The following is a 21,314-nucleotide window of genomic DNA, read 5'->3' as shown; positions in this document are numbered from 1 at the left end:
AGTTTAAAAGAAAAACAGTTATCTATTTTTTCAAATTGAAAAATCTCACTACTAATTTTCCTCACACTTTTCCACAATTATATACATAAAAAAAAATTGTCGAATGCAAAGTAGCGAATGGAAAAAATTCTCCTCCCCATTTCCCCTTCCCTATAAATTTTAATATGAGGTTATTGCGGGCTCTGAGCATCGTGGATTTTATTAGTGTGGAGGGGTAGTTTTGTAGGTGGCAAGGCGTGCATGAAACCTCCCTGTGAGTCTGCATCGACCGCAGCAGCAGAAAAAAAAATGACAAAAGTGAGAAAAAAAAAGCCATGAGGGGAAAAAAAAAATGAAAACGCGTATCACGGTTGAGCTAGTTTGAACGCATTTTCTCCCGTGATATTCCGCATGCATCACGATATAAACACCCGTGTATTAGTTACAATGGACTAGGGGTGCAAGAGGTGCAGGGGGATGAGCGGCGAGGGGGGGGGGGGTAGCCTCAGGGAGCGTGATATAATCCCACAGAGTTTCATCTGTTATAGCACTTTGTCTCCCAGGAGTGAATGAGAGACAGTCCGGTGGGACATTAGGTCGATATCTCCAACCGGCATTACAAACTCACTACAACGTTTGTAAATTGGGTCAATCGACGAAACATCCGGTATTTGTATCGATAGAATCAACGGAAATAGATGGGAATTGTCATTTTTATTAGGTATGAGGAAATTAGAAAAATTGAAGGGAGGGAGGGGTGATGGTTTATTTTTTAGGGGAGGTGATTGGATGATGGGATTTTAATGAGCTTGCAATCAGTTTCGAGGGGACAATAAGAGCTTTCAGGGGAGCTGCGAGTTGGGAGATTCGACTCAGCCGATGTCGAGATATTTGAGAATTTATGAGTGAGTGTCTGATTTTTTTGGATGATTTTTTGATTTTTTTTTCGTTGGGATTTGGGGAATTGTGGGGGAGGGGGGAGATGCGCCCACGAAAATTTTGGGGGCTATGTGAACTTCTGGGATAGAGGGTAATTTTGAGTACTTAGTGCTCCTTCTGGCTCCCTTCAATTCTGAGATATCCCTAATCGAAAACATTTATTTTCCATTTTTTGATGGATTTAAAAAATTCTGTCTTTTTTTTTTTAAATAATTCCTAAACAATTAAAAAATTTTGGAGTTTTAATGACCCTGCTAGCTCCCCAGGAACTCTAGAGCTGGCTACTGTTTGTTGATTAATCGAAAATATCGACTTTTCATGGCCAAACGTCGATAGATTAATAATATCGATTCTTCGATAATTGAGGTTTCCTACACTTTATTTAAAAGTTCAAAGTTTAATTCTCCAGCCGGACTAATTACTGTGACATCACCTCCTCTATTTATATTTTTAAAACATTTTCCAACAGAAAAAAAACACTATTTTTGGAACCAGTGCGAAAAATATTTCTCCACCCCCAGGGAAATTCATCAACAAAGCCCCGGAACTTTCAAACAATTCATATTTTCCCGCTAATATCGTTTTCAAATCACATCGACCCTTCGATAATCAATATTTTGAAAATTCCATCCCTTCCACGAGATTGCAAAAAAATGAAAAAAAAAAAAATCCCAAGTACCGAACATCTCCCCTAATCCGCATTGCCCAGAAAACCTCTCATCTGAAATCATCGCCCTCCCCTCATCTCGCCGCCCTCCCCCACTAGCCCCCTACCCCTCAAATATGGCAGAGGCGCGTCAGTGGCTGCGCAGTGGTAGCGACAAGTGGCGCCACTGCCCGCAACTGCCGGCAAAAGCCGCACACACATTTTCAGTCGCACGGAGACCTCAGTAAGCGACGGTTTGTTCGTGTTTATATCGATTTAAAACCACGAGATCAAATCGTTAACAGACAAAGCAATTATTCCCCCGATCCTATAATTATTCATAACAACAGGAGAATTTAAATAATCGTTGTAAATCACGTGAATAAAGTGAATTGATGATATTTTTCGGATGATACGTGCGACCACCGCGAGCCCCACATTTACTCGTTTCTGTGTTCCATTTGTTCAGTGTTCCTCGTACCCTCGATAAATATAAATAAACAACTAAAAAGTCAACAGTGAGATTGATAAATCGAAGATACAGGGCTATCGAAAAAATATATATATTTTTTTTTTGTCTAAATGTTGTGAAGTGATCAGTACAGGGGAGAGAGAGAGAGAACGAGGGAAAAACCGGTTTTATTTCGATTATTTTTTTTTTTTGAGTTGTTTGTGAAATTGGATTAATTATCCCTCGATTGGGGATTTTCGAATTAATTATCGTTGTGGAGTTTAGTGAGTGGGAGCGGATCATTTGAGATCCATTTGGATTTTTCTAAGGAACAGTGGAGCAAAACGGCCTCAAACTGTGGGGCTCTGGGGCGTTCTTTCTTCCCCCACAAGGGATGTACTACCCTGTAAGTCACACTCAATAATTAATAACATTTTTCAACAATTTCTTAATACTCAAAAAGTCACTCTACCCCTTCGAAAGCCATATTTCCCTCGCTCGTTCTATTTTTATTTTGGGCGCCGAAATGGGTGATTTTTTTTTTCTCACGTTTTTCAGATTTGATGGTTAATTTTTTGGGGATTGGGGGAGGTTTTTGGAGTTGGAGGGATGGGGGGTCTTTTTCGTTGGGGGGGATGGACTAATTTTTGACCCTTGGAAATGTGAATTGTTCCGGGGGGAGATGAATCAACGAGGGGAGTTGAGGTTATGTTCGGTCGTGTCGCGTCGGATACTCGACGTTCGATACTCCCTCCCCTTTCTCACCCCCTCTATACCCCATCACCACCCGGGGCACCACTCGGCGCCACAGCATGTCTGATATTTTCAAACGGCCATTGTCATTCCATCCGTCGTGTGTTTTTCTCTGTATCCTTGAAATGCAGAAGAGACCAGCGATTGTAGATGAGTGAAACCGACATTTTTTTTTTTTTTTTTTTGGTGGAAATTGATTTTTTTCAGGGACGAAAATTAAAATGCTGACGAAATTTTTATTGACCAATTGTTTCATTTATGGGTATATGGGTATGAGTTTGGATTTGGAGGGGGGAGGATTGGTTTTTAAAGTGTCTACACGTTTTGTAAGCAAATTAATTCCGATTGTTTTGTTATTTATTTTGATGGAAAATGAGTAGGAAAAGAATGAAGATTTTTAGTTTTTTGTTTATAATTAGCATAGTTATGTTTATTTTTAATTTCACTGTCTAGAGTTTTTATTGTCACCCAGGGTCTCTCAAAATTATAAACTATTGGGTTATTTTCTGAATAAAATAATGAGAATTTTGAAAAATTCCTGACGGAAAATTATGTTCGAGCGACTGGAGGGGATGTTATCAATTCTATTGATAGGCTCATCTCTTCCGAGATTTGAATTACGATAGTCTAGGGGTATTAAAATATCTTTTAACGATACAGAAAATTTTTTGAAGTGACAAAACCTAGATTGAAGTATTTTGTGTAATTCGAAATTGCGAAAATTTAATTCAGATATTTCTAGGGGTCTCCAAGTATTTGAAAACTCATTTTCAAATCCTTTGAAACTCAAAAGCTATTTGTTAATATTTTATCCGACTCTTCGACGTCTTAAAAAACCTCTAAATCGATTTTTCTCCAACAAATATTTTGTAAATTTACTTAAAACTTTTTGGAAAGTCCGCGCGGATTAATTACGATAATTTTAGTGATGTAAAAATACTTTCAGAACATCTGTTCGCTCACTTTCATTTTTCAACAATCTCATTAATTTTTTTTTGTGTTTCAAAGCCATCCAAGAAAATCTAGTTATTCGTTATCACTTTATCCATTAGTACCTACTTTTAAAAATGATTTTCATTCGTGATTATTGATATTCTTCCTTGAGTTTCTATATTTTTCTAAGAAAATGAAAAAATCTGTAGACGAGTCAGGGAATAGTTGGAAATGCTGGGGTAATCCCACGTGTTGAGGAATTGCGGGACAAAAGGGCTTCGTTTTCAGGTAGAACTTACCTTGAACAATTCGACAACATACGGGCACTAGGTCCTTTATTCCATTCCCCTCAGTTTTTCAGGTATACACAGATTGAATTTCGCACACAATGAAATGTCGACCTTTCTTAACCTCCGTGGTGCTCAAATAAATGCACTGAGAGTGGTATTTTCACGATGAAAGTGTCTGTTTTCTTGTGAAGAAGAATTTTTTATTTGTGAATTCTAACGTTATTTCTAATAATTTTTTATTGACTTTACGAGGTAAAGGGAGAGGAAGTCGTTACCACGTGCTCTCGAGCGAATGAAAACCTCTTAAGGCTCACGTAATCGCTGGATTATTTAGATTCGCGGATGTATTATCATTCACCACTGATTCTAGTTTAAATATTCATTGATTATCACGTTGCTGCACTGGTTCATACAATATTTCTCGACTTCTAATGGGCCAATTTTCATGAGTCACCACTCATTTTTAAGAGGATTTTACGCACTTTAAGATGAGACGTGACTCATCGATTTTTGCTCTACCGATCTTGAGATATTCGCGGTAGAACAATGGCATTCTCGTCTCGTAATTATACCCAAGAGTCTCCTAGTTTCTGATCACTTACGGGGTAACCGTTGGACATGCGACTAAATGTCAAGAGACAATACTTTGAGTATTTGAAAAGACGAAGATTTTGAGCCGTCGCCGAACAGTGTAATCCCCCTGGCTTCGGAGATATGACAATTTGAAAAAATGAGAAAGTCGTAGAATGGAGAAATTGAATTCACAAAATTAAGATAATCGCTGATTTGAATTCAATTATTCCTCAGTTAGTTCTTGTGTTTATCACCATTGGTTTTGTATTTTTCGCACTGTCATCTGACTATTGTCAAAACCATTTGACTAGAGATATTGTAATCTTGACCGTTAAAACTTTAAATATACCTATTAATTTTCCCACAGAGTGAGTCGTAAACATCTAGTTATGAGTGTGCCTGGTTTCAAATTTAACAGAAAAAATAACGTGATTATGCGTTGGGTGACGAGTTGGATAATGTTCACAGCTGTTTCTTTTTTTTTTTCAAAGCTTCCTTTCTTGATACATTCGTTGAGCAATTATTTTTACGCAATTACTCGCGCGATAATTAATTCAGTACTCCAGATTTTTTGTGATATTTTTTTCTCAACTCTCGGGGTAAAATTAAACGTTTTCATCATTTTTTTCTCGGTATTTTACGATATCGTAAAATAGTTCTCACGTAGTTTAATCTAAATGCTGAATGTTTGTTAATCTATTTTTGTAATTAATTTTAATTCTTCTGTTTTGGCCTATTTTTTTCAAATACCAGAATAATTAATTAAATATTGGCAAGTTGATAATTATTATTTTTTTTATTTATATTGTAACTGCATTTTTTTTATTTTAAATTTTAATTTAAAGTTTAGTTCAAATTTTCGATTATTATCCATATTTTTGCAAATCAGAGAATTTTTATTGGTCTTTTAAATTCTTTTTAAAGTCCAACGCAAGTCTAAAATATCACTTTTTATTATTATTGTTATTTCTAAAGATAAAATCGTCACTTCTACCGATTGATTTATCATTCTCGCAGCTCTAACAATCACATTTGCGTGATTTATGCCCCACTCAGGGATCATAAAATGAGGAATTGTCGAGTATTGCTATTCACCAGGTGTTGAGTCTCCAGGAGGGGCTCGTAAAAATCCTATTTGGGTCCTCCAATAGGCAGAGGACATCCACTATCTCAAAGGGAGGGTCTAGGAATCTCTAGCACAGCCAGAAAAAAAAAGAAAAAAAAAGAAAAAAAAAATTATTCACTCGTTTTTCCGGTGGATGGAGGAAGAATTTCTGAACGAAAAAAAAAAAAATTGAATCACAAATCGATTAACTTGGTCATTCCAGAGCACCCGGCAATTTATTACGCGCTTCGATTGCCCGACAGGGTATATAACCCCTTCCCCTCCCCCACTCGTCCCCTCCTGCACCACCCCCTGAATCACCTCTCGCCACAGCTGCGAAACGATCCAACCACGCAATTACCGGTGCCCTCGGTGGAGGTTCCTCTTTTCGTCCAGTCTGTTTCATTTAATTTTGCAATATTGTGACGTCCTGAGGCGAATCCAGATGTACCTGTCCGCCCATTGAGTGTGAAGACATAGTTGATGATGAAATTATCGACATTCCTGGAATTTTTATCACATTCTTGAAATATTTACATCACTTATAATCATTTAATTACTGACCAATGAACGCCTGATTTTTCGGTACTATTTTCTTTTCTCGTTGTGATAATTAGATTAATTTTCTTATCGATTATCATTTTTCATGGATTTTTTCTTCATTTTCAAGTTTCAACACTCAATGGAGACAAATTATATTAATGACTCATAAAATTTTTTTATGCAATCGAAATTAATGGCAGAAATTAAATTGAACTTAAACTGAAATTAAGATGAATTCGATTTTTATGAAATCGAAATTAATGTCTGAATGAAACTTAATAACGAAAGGAATTAAAACCAAATTTCAAAAATTGGAAAAATAGAATTATGTTGTGCTTTTGTTTAAAAAAAGAATATAATTGGATTTTTTGTTGGAAGTCAGGGTGATGTCACTGGTTCTCAATTATTTTTTTTTCTGTGAATTTTTTGCTGTGAAGCAGATTTTTTTTTTTTGGTTTCACGGTTCACAGATTTTTATAAGTAAAAAGTGGAATGAGAGAGTCTCGTTGTGAGTTTATGATAATTTTATATCGGTTAAGTAATTGTACATTTCCCCAGACGCAGCTGGAACAAGCCAAGGAGCTTGACTCGCTCTCCCGACAAGTCTTTTACTTGTACTCGGCGAGACACTTGGCTCTTCTCCAGCGAAATTTCGCATTGCCATAGTGATTTTCATTTCTCCTGCAACATTTACTCTAATTATACTCCGAAAAATGTGTTTCAATCTTGTCGGGGTAACGAGAAATGTCGAGGGAATGAGAAAAATCCTGACGAGTCAGATATTTTTTTGTGGTAAAAAGCGTAGACTGAAATTTGGAAGATTTTTATTTTTATTAGTACAAAAATCTGAGGGCCAAACTGGAGAAACGGTTGACCTTGTGGACCCCTCCGTGAACCTTTCCCATTTAACCTTCAAGAGGTTTGACCTTTACAATCGCTCGAAAGGGTCAAACGAATGAGGAATGAAGTGACCTTCATGACCCTCTGTGAGCCTTTTTCATTTCACCTTCAAGAAGGCTTCATTGGAAAGGGTCAAATGCATCGGACGGGTGAAGTGACCTTCTTCACCCCTATACCTGTCCCCCATTTAACTCTCAAAAAAATTTAATTCCAATAATTTAATTCAATCATTTCCTTTGACCCTGAACTACCGAAACGGGTAAAACTTGATAGCCCAATCAAGGGTTAAACAGACGAGACCAGGACGATCAAACGAATCAACCCCTTCATTTAACCCATCCGTTTGACCTCCCTGACCTTCTCAGTTTCTCCCATTTGACCTTCAAAGAATTTTGTTGTCTCTGATCACTCAAATGGGTCAAATGATCAACGATCAGGGGTCAAACAAATAAAAAAGAAGGTTAACTGACCTACTTGACCCCTTTACCCCCTTCCCCTCTCCCATTCGACCTTGAAACATAACTCGCTGATATTTTCCCCCTCTCCAACTCTCCTCTATTATTTTCAACCCTCAAATTTCTTTCTCAATACGAATGATTTAATGGAGACGAGAATCCGAGCTTTTGCCAGTGTCTGAACCTTCCAAAAGGAATATATTTCATCATCCAAGGGTAGCGTTAAAATACTCATGTCACGTTATATTTCATTTTTTTCCCTCTCAACCCACCCCCCTACCCCCTCTCACATCCCACTATTTCAAGTTCTCGCACTTATTCCGGAAAAACGCGTTCTCTCACGTACGTGTGTGAAACGACAATTGTGTATGTGAATCGTACACTAGGGGTACCGTTACGTCGCCCTCATCGAGCGTGAACCCTTCGTCATCCCAGTGATTCACGAGTAGACGTCGTCCCGCCGCTTTTATTCCATTCTTCTTGGCTCTTCTTTTTTTTTCCTCTCATTGCTTTTCTTCCCTCGGAAGAATAAAAAAAAAACCCCCTTTCTTCTCCATCGCGACAACTACAAATGCACGTTCCCACGTGTCTGTACAATTCCTTTGTGCTTTCGCCACATGAAAATAGTTTTTTCTCTCGCTATTGAGAGACTTGGATCATCAACGGAATGCGCTAGAGCCAGTCGGGAAAATTACCGATGAGTTACAATTTTTTCATGAACTCGTAACAAATTTTTTTTAAGGATAATAATTATCTGTTGTGCGTTTGTTATTATTATTTATTAGTTATCAGTGAGGTCACTGAACGATCCTTGAGGATTATGACTTCACATCGAAGACGATTCAGTAAAATATGCGATACAAACTCGTCCTAATCGATCGGCAGTAGTGTTATTATTATTATTATTAATGTTGCTGTTGTTATTATTATTTAATTCTAAGTAACATTGCCTACGAGGTCTTCAGCGATTTTATTTAAAAAATATACAATAATTTTTCTAGTACTTGTCATTGAAGGTTTGGTGATGATAGTAGTTGATTCTTGTCAGGTACCAACGATGATTTTCAAGGTTTCATATCTTGATAACTGCAGAGTGAAATTTCAAAAATATCCAGTCATTTTCATCTTTTTTTCATAAACTTCATATCTCTAGAAATTTATAAAAATTCCACCATTTTACCCCATTTTCTATCGTCTGAAATCACCCCTGAAGAATTCAAATTCATTTTTCTTCGTGTGATTCAGTAAAATTTTCTCCTTCAAAATTCCATTGAAAAGTTGGCCTAAAATTTATTTATAAACTTCATAAAGAGAGTTTGAAACATTTCTCCTTAAAAATTGTTTCGAATCTCGTCTTAACCGCCAACAAAAACTTTCTCAAAAAAAAGGGGGGGGGGCTGAGAGGGGAGGGAAATACTGTCGAACGTTTGATGGAATCGTAGTTTGGCAAGTTTTACGACGTATTTTCGGTCCAGCAGAGGGGGTTGATTTTATGGTATATAGCCCCCTCCCCCTTCCACCCCCCGTCCCATACCTTTAGTATCATTTACTCATGCATACTGCGCGGGTATCCACTGACTCACGTATGTAACTCTTCCCCTTCGAAAACGTTTATGTGTACTTTGAGTACGTAAAAGGCATGCTGGGGAGTGTGTGTGAGAGAGAGAGAGAGAGAGAGATGGCCCAGCAGCCTCCGGGTGAGAGTATCGATCCAATGGAGTCGCAGCTTCTCTTTAAGTCATCCGGGAGCACACCCCGGACCAAACGGCCTCGCGCACACCGACGCCATCATGACGCGGTGTTTTCAAAGCCGTTAAAAAATTTATTCACCGGCTCCTTCAATTGGCTGGACAAGAAATTTTGGGGTACATTATACCGCGGTATTTTAGCAATTTTATTGAGATAATTTTGAAATTTGGGGGTTGGGGGATAATTAGAATAAATTGGATTTTTTTTTTTACTGTATTACCGACTGGGTCACGACCCTGACCTTCAGTCGGCCATAGAAATTCGCGCAATCTCACTCTCGTTTCTCTTTCGTCTCGTGTTTCATTTTCAGTCGTCTTATCAGGTGTTCTGGTTTATCGGCGTCAATTTTTGGGAATTACTGAATTGGGAAATGAATCTAGGGGATTTTTGAGCCTCTGGTGATTATGGAGAGAAATAGATTTTAGGATGACGAGGCTAGTTACAGGTCAATCTGCCAGTTGAATCGATGGAAATTATGAGAAGTCTGTCAATCAACTTTGTTACGTGCGGAAATTTTTTTAGTGTTAGATTCGTTGGTAGATTTATGGTAAATCTATCAATCACATCTACCAACTTACAAGTCACATCTACCCACAGATAAATCTATCAATCTATTCTGCGGAGATAGCGGAAAATCTGTCCAACAATTGTACTTCTTACGTCACTTTTTTTGAATGAAATTTGTTGATAGATTTGTGGAAAATCTACCACTCGCATCAACCCGCTAACTCTTTTAACTCTACTGCTGAAGTCTACTGTCCATCCATTCCATTTTATCGAACTAACCGTAGGAATTTGGTGAAATATTGGGTAGAGTTGAATGGCAGATGCTATGAATAGATTTTTTGATAGATTCAACTGGTAGATTTACTCTACTCCAGACATTATCATTCTTTTTTTTTATTTAAAAGACCTACAAGAGACTGTCCCCTGTCTATAACCGTTTTCGTTCATTCAAAAATGAACGATTAGATGACGTACAATTGACACGCGATAGATTCGTCATAATCTGCCTGCAGATTGGTAGATCTTACAACTGGGAAAAAATCTACCATTTTCAATCGCCATTAACTCGTCATCGGCAGAGTGAAATAAAAAGTTTTTTTTATCCTTTCAAAGATTTTTATTGAAGCTTCTGAACGAGACGTATTTCACATGAATCGTATCGTTTTAATCACCAGGTAATGACTATTTTCGATGAACCATTCGACCCTCATCTTCTTCTAATGACTTTTTCATCCCGGCCCATCTCAATTCATTCTCTTTCCGCTGAATTGAATTTCAGTATTGGAATTAAACTGAATCAACCAATTCTTTCATTACTATTGAGCACAAATATTAGGGGAGGGGGGGAGATAATGATGGGGTCATCGTCGAGGGTATCAGTACTTTGAACTCATAAATCGTGTGGGCATTTCAACGGTTTAGTACTGGCACAAAGAGACCAGTGTTTTAGCACCAACAGTCACTTTTTCTTTTTCCCCCCACAAGATAAAAATGAAAACAAAAATTATCGAATATTTTTTACTGTCTCAAGGCCACATCGTTTCACACCGTCAACGAACCGTTGAAAAAAAAACTATTTTTAAACCAAAGACAACAAAATTATTCAGCTTTTCGTTGATGAGTTATTTTTTTCTCTGAAGTTTTAATTTAGAATATTGACGGACCGAATAAAATTGTATTGAAAATCTATTTACCATTTAATTTATTAATTTATAGTGATTGGAAGCAGATGGACTTCATGTAATCAACGAATCGTTGGAGGAAACATTTTAATTTATTAGCATTTAACGTTTTTTTTTCTGGGATTTTAATCTGGAAAATTGATGGGGGAAAATTTATCGAGTTTTTTTTTTCTGGTAAAATTGCCTTTCTTTGATTTTGCTCGAGCAGTGGGAGCCAATCTTGATATCGGGAAAGATCTCGGGGCTATATAATCTGGAGACATGTGTGTGTGTATGTGTGTGTGTGGGACTGCCGGATGGCAGAGATCCCCTCGAGACGGGTTTTATTCCCTCGTGGCATATTGGATCACGGGCTGGGCTCTTGGAGATTTGACCGTGCCCACCGGAAGGGCCTTCCTCATATTTCTTTTTTCACAATTTTCGTCTGCTTTGAGACACTGATTCCAATCATCGAATGAAATTCACTCGTATTTTTCATTGTTAACAGCCACCGGGTGGCTATTCCAATTTCACACTGGTGTATCACAATTTTTCTCATGTTTTTATTTTTTTTATTTGTTTCAGGTAAGTGGACTGAATGATTATAGCTGTGGTATTGGGGTGAGTTTGTGGAGATGTTGAGGATGGAGGAATTGTTACGATTGTCGTTTGGTGACACTTGATGGATGGAATTGATTTTTTTGTTTATTCTTTTGAGGCTATCTTGGGAACGGTGGGATTTACAGAAAAAATTTGTTAATAATTCTTGCTGAGAATTGAATTCCCTAACATAAATATGTCATCACATTTTTCGCTAACTTCACTAGTTGTTGAGATAATTGACGATGAAAATAGAGTGGAAAATTTATTTCTGGACAATTGAATTTTCTCTGTCTGTAAAACCTCTAATTATCTCAGTACTGAGTAAATTTAGAAAAAAATGTGATAAGAACTGTTTTTCGGGGAATTGAATTTTCTAGAGAAAATCTCTTATCGTATTTTCCTCGAATTCCTCTCGGTAATGAGATAATCGATTATGATGATGTGAAGAATCGTGTCTAGCAGAGAAATTTTGTTGCCTCCTAGAAAAAAAAATCTGGACTGTGATAAAGTAAAAAAAAATTGTTAACAAAAAAATCAATTGATCCATGAAGATAACATTATAGTCGCAAATGCACATTTCAATATCCAATTTCGATGCATTTTAAGACCCTATCTCGCAACATTTTCGCAGCGTCAATCGTTATACGTATGTATAACCTGAAATGGAGGGTATATATGAGCTTATCGTAGTTTCCACTTGGGGGATCGATATCACAAGCATGCGCCTGTCCTTTTATGTCTGTCCCACTCAAACCGCTCTCATGTACCCTCTTACAACACACTGAGAGGGTAGAGGGAGGTCCCAAGCATATTCAATGCTTATCGACAGTATCTAGAAACCAGTAATTGGATGCCATAATATCTCTTTTATCTGGTGACAATAAAAGAATGCATTGTTCCATCGTATCATTTTTCCATAGTATAATGAGAGCTCGGTGAAGAGCCTGGGGGTCGATAATCACCCCAATATGCATTTTTATTAAATAAACTGAAGGGAAATTTTTTTTTAACTCAACAGATGAATTCAATTTAATTTCTTTCTCACAAATAATTTTTATTTGATAATTGTTGCCTCATATAATTGATTATCAATATTTCATCACATCTCTGGGGCCCCAAGTGACCCCAAATATTTTTTATTAACTCAGGGAAAGTCCTCGAACGACTTCTGCAATTTTAATTCTCAGGAAAAATGAATTAATTTTATGAATAGCTTTACAAACTTTTCATTTTATAAAACTCTGAAAAAAATCCATAAAAAATTTATTGGGTCATCGTATCATTTTTTCACGACACTGTGGGGAGTTGGTGAAGGACCTGGAGGTCGATAATCGCCCCAATATGCATTTTATTAAATAAACTAAAGAGAAAATTTTTTAAAATTCAACAGATGAATTCATTTTAATTTCTTTCTCTCAAATAATTTTTATTCGATAATTGTTGCCTCATATAATCAATTATCAATATTTTCTCACATCTCTGGGGTCTCAAGTGACCCCAAATATTTTTTATTAACTCACAGATAGTCCTCGAACGACTTCTGCAATTTTAATTCTCAGGAAAAATGAATTAATTCGATGAATAGCTTCACAAACTTTTCATTTTACAAAATTTTGAAAAAAAGTCCATAAAAAAATTATTGGACCATTGTGTCAGTTTTATACAATACAGTGAGGATTCAGTGGAAGACCTGGGGGTCGATAATCACCCCAATATGCACTGTACTAAATAGGTGGGACCGAAGAGAACATTTTTAAAATTCAACCGATGAATTCCCTTCAATTTCTTTTTCACAAATAATTTTTATTCGATTATTGCTGTCTCATTTAATCAACTATCAATATTTTCTCACATCTGTGGGGTCCCAAATGACCCCAAATAATTTTTATTAACCCAGAGAAAGTCCTCAAACGACTTCAGCAAATTTAATTCTCACGAAAGATGAATTAACTTCATGAACAACTTCATAAACTTTCACTCTCAGTTATTTCACAATTGTTAATTGTTGGATAATTGTCTCGACATTGTGAAACATAATTTAATGTATCAGAACGTGAATCTAATATTCAAAATTTACGTTGGGTACATTTTCCCCCCAATGGTTTTCAGCGATAAATTTTGTGAAAGCTTACGGTGGGAGTTCTACCGTTATATATAAGTGAGTAAATGGGGTGGTTGAGGGGGGGTAGGGGGAGAGGGAGGGAGATTGTGAGAAAATGCAGCGTTTATGGCGTCTCTCCACAACAGATTCTCATTTTCACCAATAAATTAGAGAAGAAGGATGAAGAAAAAAATCTGTTTAAAAGCCACAAAATTTTTACTGCAGTTAATTGCATCTGTTTTCCCCTAGAACTCAATCAATTTTAATTGTTTATTTATTTAACACTATTGACCTTTTTTTTTTCTCACGATGGAATTCGAAGAACGAGAGATGAGATTTAACTCTCATCCGTCTAGTGCCTTGTGGCAGGTTTTGTAACTCGCACACGAATTCTCAATCCATTTCATCCTCGTGTTGACCTTCAAACCGTTCCCTTACCTGTTAAATCCTCCACTTTCCTTGAGCCTCTCCTCACTGGGTCTCAGAGAGGCTGTTATTATAATTCCAGACCTGCGAATTAAATCGTTCGTCATGAAGGTGAACCGTTAATCAAAGACCTTTTCCTTTGCTTTGTTGTAATTTTTTTTTCCAATGGGAGGTAATGCGTTGTGGCGTTGAAATTTTGAGGTTATGTTGTTGAACTAGGGGAGAAGGTGCTCTGAAAATTTGAAAATAATTGTCTGTGTAGATTTTTTGTAAAAAATGCATCAGTCTTCCTGAGTTTTTGGAGCTCGAAAATATTATGAAACGATTATCATAACTTTTCCAATTTTTTTTCGGTAGAAAATGAAATGCTGAGGTGTTGAAATTTTGAGGTTATGGACTCTTACTAATTGGAAACGTACTCACAAAATTTGATAACAATCGCCTCTGTAGATTTTCAGAAAAAAAATTATTGATTTTTGTCATTTTTTTGGGGCTACAAAATATTATGGAAATGTCATAATTTGCCCATTTATTTTCAATCGAAGATGATACGATATGGGATTCAAACTTTGAGGTTATGTTCTTTAATTTCTTGGGAATAGGCTCAGAAAATTTGGCAATAATTGCCTCAGTAGATCTTTAGAAAATAGAAATATTACTCTATCAAAATTTTTGAATGAAAACTAAATGTTGTCTTTTTATTTTTAATTCTCCGGATGAATTCTCAACTCTCTAGAACCAGTTCAGGAATGAAGGGCCTCAGGGCACACCCAGAACCCTCCCATACCTTGCAATAATCCTCATTACTTCCCCCTATGTATGTCAAAAAATCGTTAATTAAATTCTCATCATTTTTGAATTATCCACTACTCACGATAAAAACTCATGAGCACCCCGGGAAATCCCGGTCGTCCCGGGTTAGCGTGAATCTTCCTTCGATAAATCTGTGGTAAACACGGGATTATCGCTTGTATCGTGGGTTTATGCTGATTTCGTGGGGTCATCCGTTGAAAATAATTTTCCGATATGATTTAAATAGAAGGAAATGGTAATTCAATACTGTTCCATTACCCCAAATTGACAAATCCCAGTGTTTCAAGTAATTTTTCATTTATCTCGGAAACTGCCAAGTTTAAGCGAAAATACCCCTCGATCTTTTTTACAGATAATTGAATTTCTCACAAAAAATCTCTTATCACTTTTCCCCATAAAACCCTTGGTTCCCTCGAAAATCCCAGGTTAAGCCGACTGACTAGCAAAAACAACAATTAATTCCCTCTAATTTTCCATTTTAAAAAATCAACATTTTTGTTTAAAGACATTTAATACATATTTCTACCATTGCCAAATTTAAACACATATATAGCTTCACCCCCCACCCCCCAAATGCTTCAACCTATTTTTTTTTTTTCGTTAAATAAATATTTAATGTTTTCTATCGCCATTGGTGCCCATTGGATAAAATAAATCGACTCTACGAGGCACTCGGGAGGCGAATGAAACCCTCTTCCACCCCCTCCCTTCGTAGAATTACTATTTCATGGTAGTCCAGGAGGTGGAGAGGAAACTCCGATGCATAACGAATGTTTTTACCATTATTTTTATTTTTTTTTTTAATATTTTTTTTTCTTCTACTTGGAGTTGCGTCTCTGTTGCTCCTTTTCTCGCGCCACTGGATTTTTCCTTCTTCACTACCTAGGATTCCAATGGGTTACCTTTGGCGTACTCCCAGGCATCGGTAAACGACTGCCCCTGTAGATCGTCTGAATAATTCATTGGGGTCTCTCAGCGAATATACCGATCGCATCTTCAATGCTTCAAGGCTTATCCTATAACCAGACGGGTAACACACTGGTTTGTGAGCCTCAATTTTATTTTCCTCTCCAAGTTTTCGATTGGGATTACCGGTAAAGCATGTGCACTACGTGGGGTGAATGATTTTTTTTTTTTATAAATTTTTTGGGGGAAAAGACTGAGGGGGTGATTTTTCGTGTGTTTAAATATGGAAACTCTGATTTTGGTCTTTCTCTGAGCCTCCGGGAGATGGGGCAGAACGGTGCGATTTTAATGAAATTGTGGGTGTCGATAGATCGTGAATAGAGCTTTGAAATGAGTGGGAATTTTTCGATTTTCACTCTGCCAATGTCGAGTTATAAACAATCGAAAATAATAATACACGTCTAACACGATTTTTACACATAATTTTCATTTTATTTTATTTTTTTACTCAATTTTTTAATTATAAAATATTTTGACCTAATTAAGAACATATTCTTTTGTTATTACACTTGGGAAAGCCCCACTGCCAATGAAAATTGATCTGAAACCGGGCGAAAATATTTCGGAAATCGATTCACAGTATTTTGACATCTGACAAATTGGATCGTCATCAGTTTTTCCCTCTCGTGTCAGGAAGTAATGCACAGAGGAGTGACAGGGCTAGAGTTGGATGGTATGGAACAAGAAAAAAAAAAATTCCGAAGAAATGAAAATAACGTAGAGCCCCGGTGGCCTCGCCAACCCCCGGAAATAGGCAACTCGACAGAGACCGGATTATCGGATGGAATTGAGTTTGTCGATCGTTCGATCCATCGATTCCTCTCCCTCTTCCCCTGCATGCCCTCCGACTCTTTATCGATGCCTTCAACATGTGTATTTTGCTTCACTGAACTTTCTGACTGCGCTTGGAACGCGTTGCGACACCGGAAACCGACTACTTAATGCTTAAACCTTCTGTCGACGCGCCTGGAATAATAATTTGACGTCGAGATTTTTTAGCGTTCGAAAAAAAAAAATTATACAATTTTTACCAGCCGTGGGTAAGCTATTTGCACATCCGGAGGATCTCAAACTGACGTCCTTCATCGAAGAATTATTTTCAGGCGGTTTTTCCGATTATTTTTGCTGGTTAAATTGACATCGTAAAGGGAGATGAGTTATTCTTGACTATTGATCAGTTTTTGGTGAATATCTCAATATCTATGGAAGATGGAAAATTTTTGATCATAACCTTTTTTGTCAGGCGAATGAAGTTCTACAATAAATGTAGGAATAATAATTTCGCTATCTCTCATAGATTTTGAGATATTGCTCAATAACTCAACTGAAAGATATGGCAACTTATCTAGTTTTAAGTGAACCATTTCTGACTATGGACCAGTTTTGGGTCAATATCTCGATATCCATGGCAGATAGAAAATTTTTTATCATAACCTTTTTGGTCAGGCGACGTTAGTTCTACAATAAATGCATGAATAAAAATTTCGCTATCTCTCTTAGATTTCGAGATATTGCTCAATAACTCAACAGAGATATGTCAACTTGTCTCGTTTTACGAGTTTGCCAGTTAATTAATGATGATTAACGTGTGAAGTTCAGAAAAATTTAACTTTTGTATTTAACGGAGTTGATTCGGCATTTGCGTTTCGCTTGTAATAGCCCGTGGTACTTCCTCAAGGCCCTCTAACGAAGCTAATTGGGTGTAACGACTGTCGTTGGTTGGCTTGTACATAGACCTCCCTGGTATTTCCACTATAAAACGTCTGTCTTCCTTTCATCCACGAAATATTCTGTTGTTTATTCACAAAATGAAATGGAAGAGGGATTGAATATGTGTGATGAGTTCGCCATATCTCAGCTCTGGATGAGAAGGTTTGAGAATAGCATCGTCTTTGTACCGGAAAACCCGGGTTCCCCTTTCATTCTTGCCCACATCTGGGTCACAGATCCTCATCTTTTATCCCTTTTTCATGCTGTAGATCCATTCGGAATTGCCAGCTTTTCGAGGAAACCATTAAGATGCCTTGAAATATTAAACGGAAGATATTAATTTACCGGGACAGGAGAAGAGAGAACACTGGCAAGATCTTAGGCGTACGCGATTATTTTCATTTGTTCATAACTCGACAGCTGCTGAGTAAAGTTATAAAAAAATTCAGACATTTTGAAGCTCTGTCTGAAGGTTTTGCATGCCTTGAAATTGATTTAAATCGCGTCATTTTTCAGCCGATCCAATCCAGAAGAAATCGGTTGGGCGTGGGTGTTTCTGTAAGCGTACGCAGTAAATTTCAATTGTCCATAACTCTGCATCCCCTGAGTGAAATTAAAAAAATTCTGAGTCATTTTAAAGCTGCTTCTATATAGTTTTAACATCTATAAATTGATTTGAATCGCATCATTTTTTTTCGTATCCAAACAAAAATCGTTTTCACATCGAAAATTTTCTAGGGGTGCGCAGTAAATTTGAATTTTTCATAACTCTACTTCCCCTGAGTGAAACTGAAAAAATCTAGAGTCATTTTCAAACTCTCTGCACACCCTTTTACCATCTTAAATTTCATTCATATCGTTCCGTTTTACCCCCTAATTCGTCGTTCGATGTAGATACAATTTGTAATAAGGACAATTCATCTCGTGATTTTATACTCTTCTCGCGTGGAAACAGACGTTATACACTCTATCCTTCATCCATGGCCCACATGGCCTGATATATGAAGCGATTTTCCATTCGAGCGAGTTGGTACGAATTACAGTCAATTAAGCCCTCCCCTCATCTCCATTGCCACTTGAAAAAAAAAAATCTCCATCTCACTCCAATAATTCACCTCTTTGTCGCGAGTATGTGTAGATCATTCCAACACAGATGGCGGCGTTGATGGTTTTTGATTGGCCGGAAGTGACGTCACGCATCGCACAGCAGACAGTAGCACGCCATTCGCGTATTTTTTTTTTATACATTGAGTTTACGGTAACGGGAATTTCCGGGTGGAAATGAACTTGAAATTGCTTTTTTCTCATTTCTCAATTTTTTATGTACAATTTTACAATTATTATAAAATTATTATAGTATATCGTATTATATCATATAATATTACATATCATATAGCATTATATCACAATTTCATAATTATTATTTGAATTTCCGGGCGGAAATCAACTTAAAATTGCGTTTTTTTCACTTTACAATTTTTCATTTACAATTATTATAACATTATTATGTTATATATCATATTAAATTGTTATATTATACCATATTATATTCTCATCCACAAATTCATCATTTTTTGACAATTATTTATTGACGTTAAAATTTATTGCTCGATGAAAATTTAAAAAAAATACTTAGACTTGTTTTTTGGATATCGCCATCTGTTGGTTGTGTTTTTATTCCCCCAGGAGTTGGATATTTTTTTTTACAACTCCAGATGCAGGGATAGACGGTATTTAGTGGTTCGGTTAGTAGCTCTCGAGAGTTGCCTTTGTTGTTTGGGTATATGGGCAGTGTGCCAAAATCCTTCCTCCGGGTTTCGATGGCCGCCCGGTGGTTGGGGGGTGGAAAGGGGGTCCCTTCGGCCACGGCTCGTCGCCATTGTATACTAACCCCGGCACGAAAACCAGTCCCTCTAAACACCTAAATACTAGGGGAGGGGGGGGGAATTGGCTACTGTCCATTCGGACAACATCGAGACTGATGCGAATCTGAATTTTAATTGTTTATTTGCAAAGAAATTTATTATAAATTTGTGGTAAGAGACGTGGGTGTGGTGGACGCCACAAGTATACATATATTACATATATTTATAATCTATTTAATTTGTATAGATAAAAAACCGATTTTTAAGAATATTTTTGTACTACTCAGATAGTAATCGAATTAGGAGTAACATTGATATATATATTTTTTTAAATCGAGTAATTATTTCTCTCCAATTAAGTACTAATATATTTCTGAATCTTTATCTACCATATTACCTCGTCTTATCCTATATTAACTATATGTAAAACCCCTCCCTAAACTATCGCACTACAAAAATTGAAATGGAAAAAATATTAATGACGAAGAAATTAAAATGAAAAAAATATTAATGACTAAACAAAATTAATTTTATCCTCGGAAAATAATCGCATTTGTCTTTAGGATAAACTGAAATGAATTATCAAAAAAAAAAGATGCGCTTCAGCGTCTTTATCATCTCTTTTGCTGCAATTAGAATGCAACGAACCGTCCGACTGTTACATTCCGGTCCAAACCACGAATCTCCGATGAGTCACCCCCTCTGCTCTCGCGGTTTGAACAAAGGGAAACGGAAGAGGTGGGAGTAGGGGGGGGGAGGAGGAGCAAGAGGGGGCTGGTTTAGCGACGCATTATGAGGTACAACCCCTCACTGTATTCCCACTTTACCATTAAACGTGTGCATGTGTATTTCTCCAGTAAGTTATATCTCATTTTCTCTGTCTCCTCGGTTTCGCGGACCGCACAGACGCATTTTGCTTTGAATAAAGAGGGATGAGGGGTGGGGAGTCTCATGGGGGATGTAAACTGTACTGCGCATGAGACTCGGCAAATAAATGCAGTGTCTCTCATTTGTGTTTTTAATTTTTTTGCTCTTTTCGCTCCTCCGGGGTAGGCCATGTAGAGAAGAGAGAGGAGCCATGTGGATTTCGAATGGCGATGGGAGGGGGGGGAGGCGTCAACCTCATGATAATGTAAACACATGCCCTGTATTTATGTTTATTATTTTTTGCTCTTTTCGCTCTTCCGGCGGAGATCATCTAGTGAGGGGGAGGGGGGAGGAGAAAAACCCCATGGGAATGTAGGCACTCGGTTGTGTAAGAGGGTCGGAAAATGATTTCGGTGCTTTTCACTTATGTTTTTAATTATTTGCTCATTTCGCTCTTCCGGCGATTCCGTTTGGAAACAAGAGGAGCATTTGGTTGTGGAAATAAAAGTGAAAGGGGTGACAATCTTATGGTGACGTCAACTTTGATGTGCTTTTTGTTTTGGGTTTTTGCTCATTTCGCTCCTCTGGAGGAGGTCGTATAGCGAGATAGGATGGCAGCGTCATGAGAACGTGGGCTGAATTGGGTACCAGCGGGGTGAAATGGTTTTAGTGCCTGTCATTGATATCTCAATTTTTTGCTCCTTTCGCTCCATCAGGGGGTCCGTTCAGAGGGGAGAGGGACATTCGGACTTTGAATGGAGAGGAGTACAGGGTAGCCTCATGAGGATTTATGAGGCTCAGTAAATAAAGTCAGCCTTACTGGTGTATTTTTAAATTTTTGCTCTTTTCGCTCTTCGTTGGACGTTCGCTTAGAGAGAAGTGAGGATTAATTTAGATAAATAGTTCTTACACTATTATTTATTCCGAGTCCACCAGTCTCTCGGCCCTGGTTGACGGCATGTTGAGTTAATTTTTTGTTT

General features: G+C 37.3%; 1 protein-coding gene across 7 annotated transcripts in view; it reads left to right on the top strand.

Annotated features, from left to right (window-relative positions):
• LOC135165988 (RNA binding protein fox-1 homolog 2) overlaps positions 1-21,314 on the top strand; it is a 160,929-nt gene that overhangs the window by 70,607 nt on the left and 69,008 nt on the right. For 2 of the 7 annotated variants that reach the window (XM_064127849.1, XM_064127853.1), the window contains exons 1-2: positions 1,783-2,421; positions 11,569-11,604. The exons of 2 other annotated variants lie outside the window; for them this stretch is intronic. In XM_064127849.1, the coding sequence (XP_063983919.1) occupies positions 2,410-2,421; positions 11,569-11,604 (48 nt within the window). In that variant the 5' untranslated portion in view covers positions 1,783-2,409. Of the gene's footprint in view, positions 1-1,781; positions 2,422-11,568; positions 11,605-21,314 lie in introns of those variants that run through there. 3 more of the 7 variants (XM_064127850.1, XM_064127852.1, XM_064127854.1) reach the window with 3 other exon arrangements.

This window comes from Diachasmimorpha longicaudata, chromosome 9 (genome assembly GCF_034640455.1).
Source record: "Diachasmimorpha longicaudata isolate KC_UGA_2023 chromosome 9, iyDiaLong2, whole genome shotgun sequence".
Lineage (NCBI taxonomy): Eukaryota > Metazoa > Arthropoda > Insecta > Hymenoptera > Braconidae > Diachasmimorpha > Diachasmimorpha longicaudata.
Note: the sequence above shows the minus strand (reverse complement) of the source record. Positions and strands in the feature narration are given on the sequence as shown.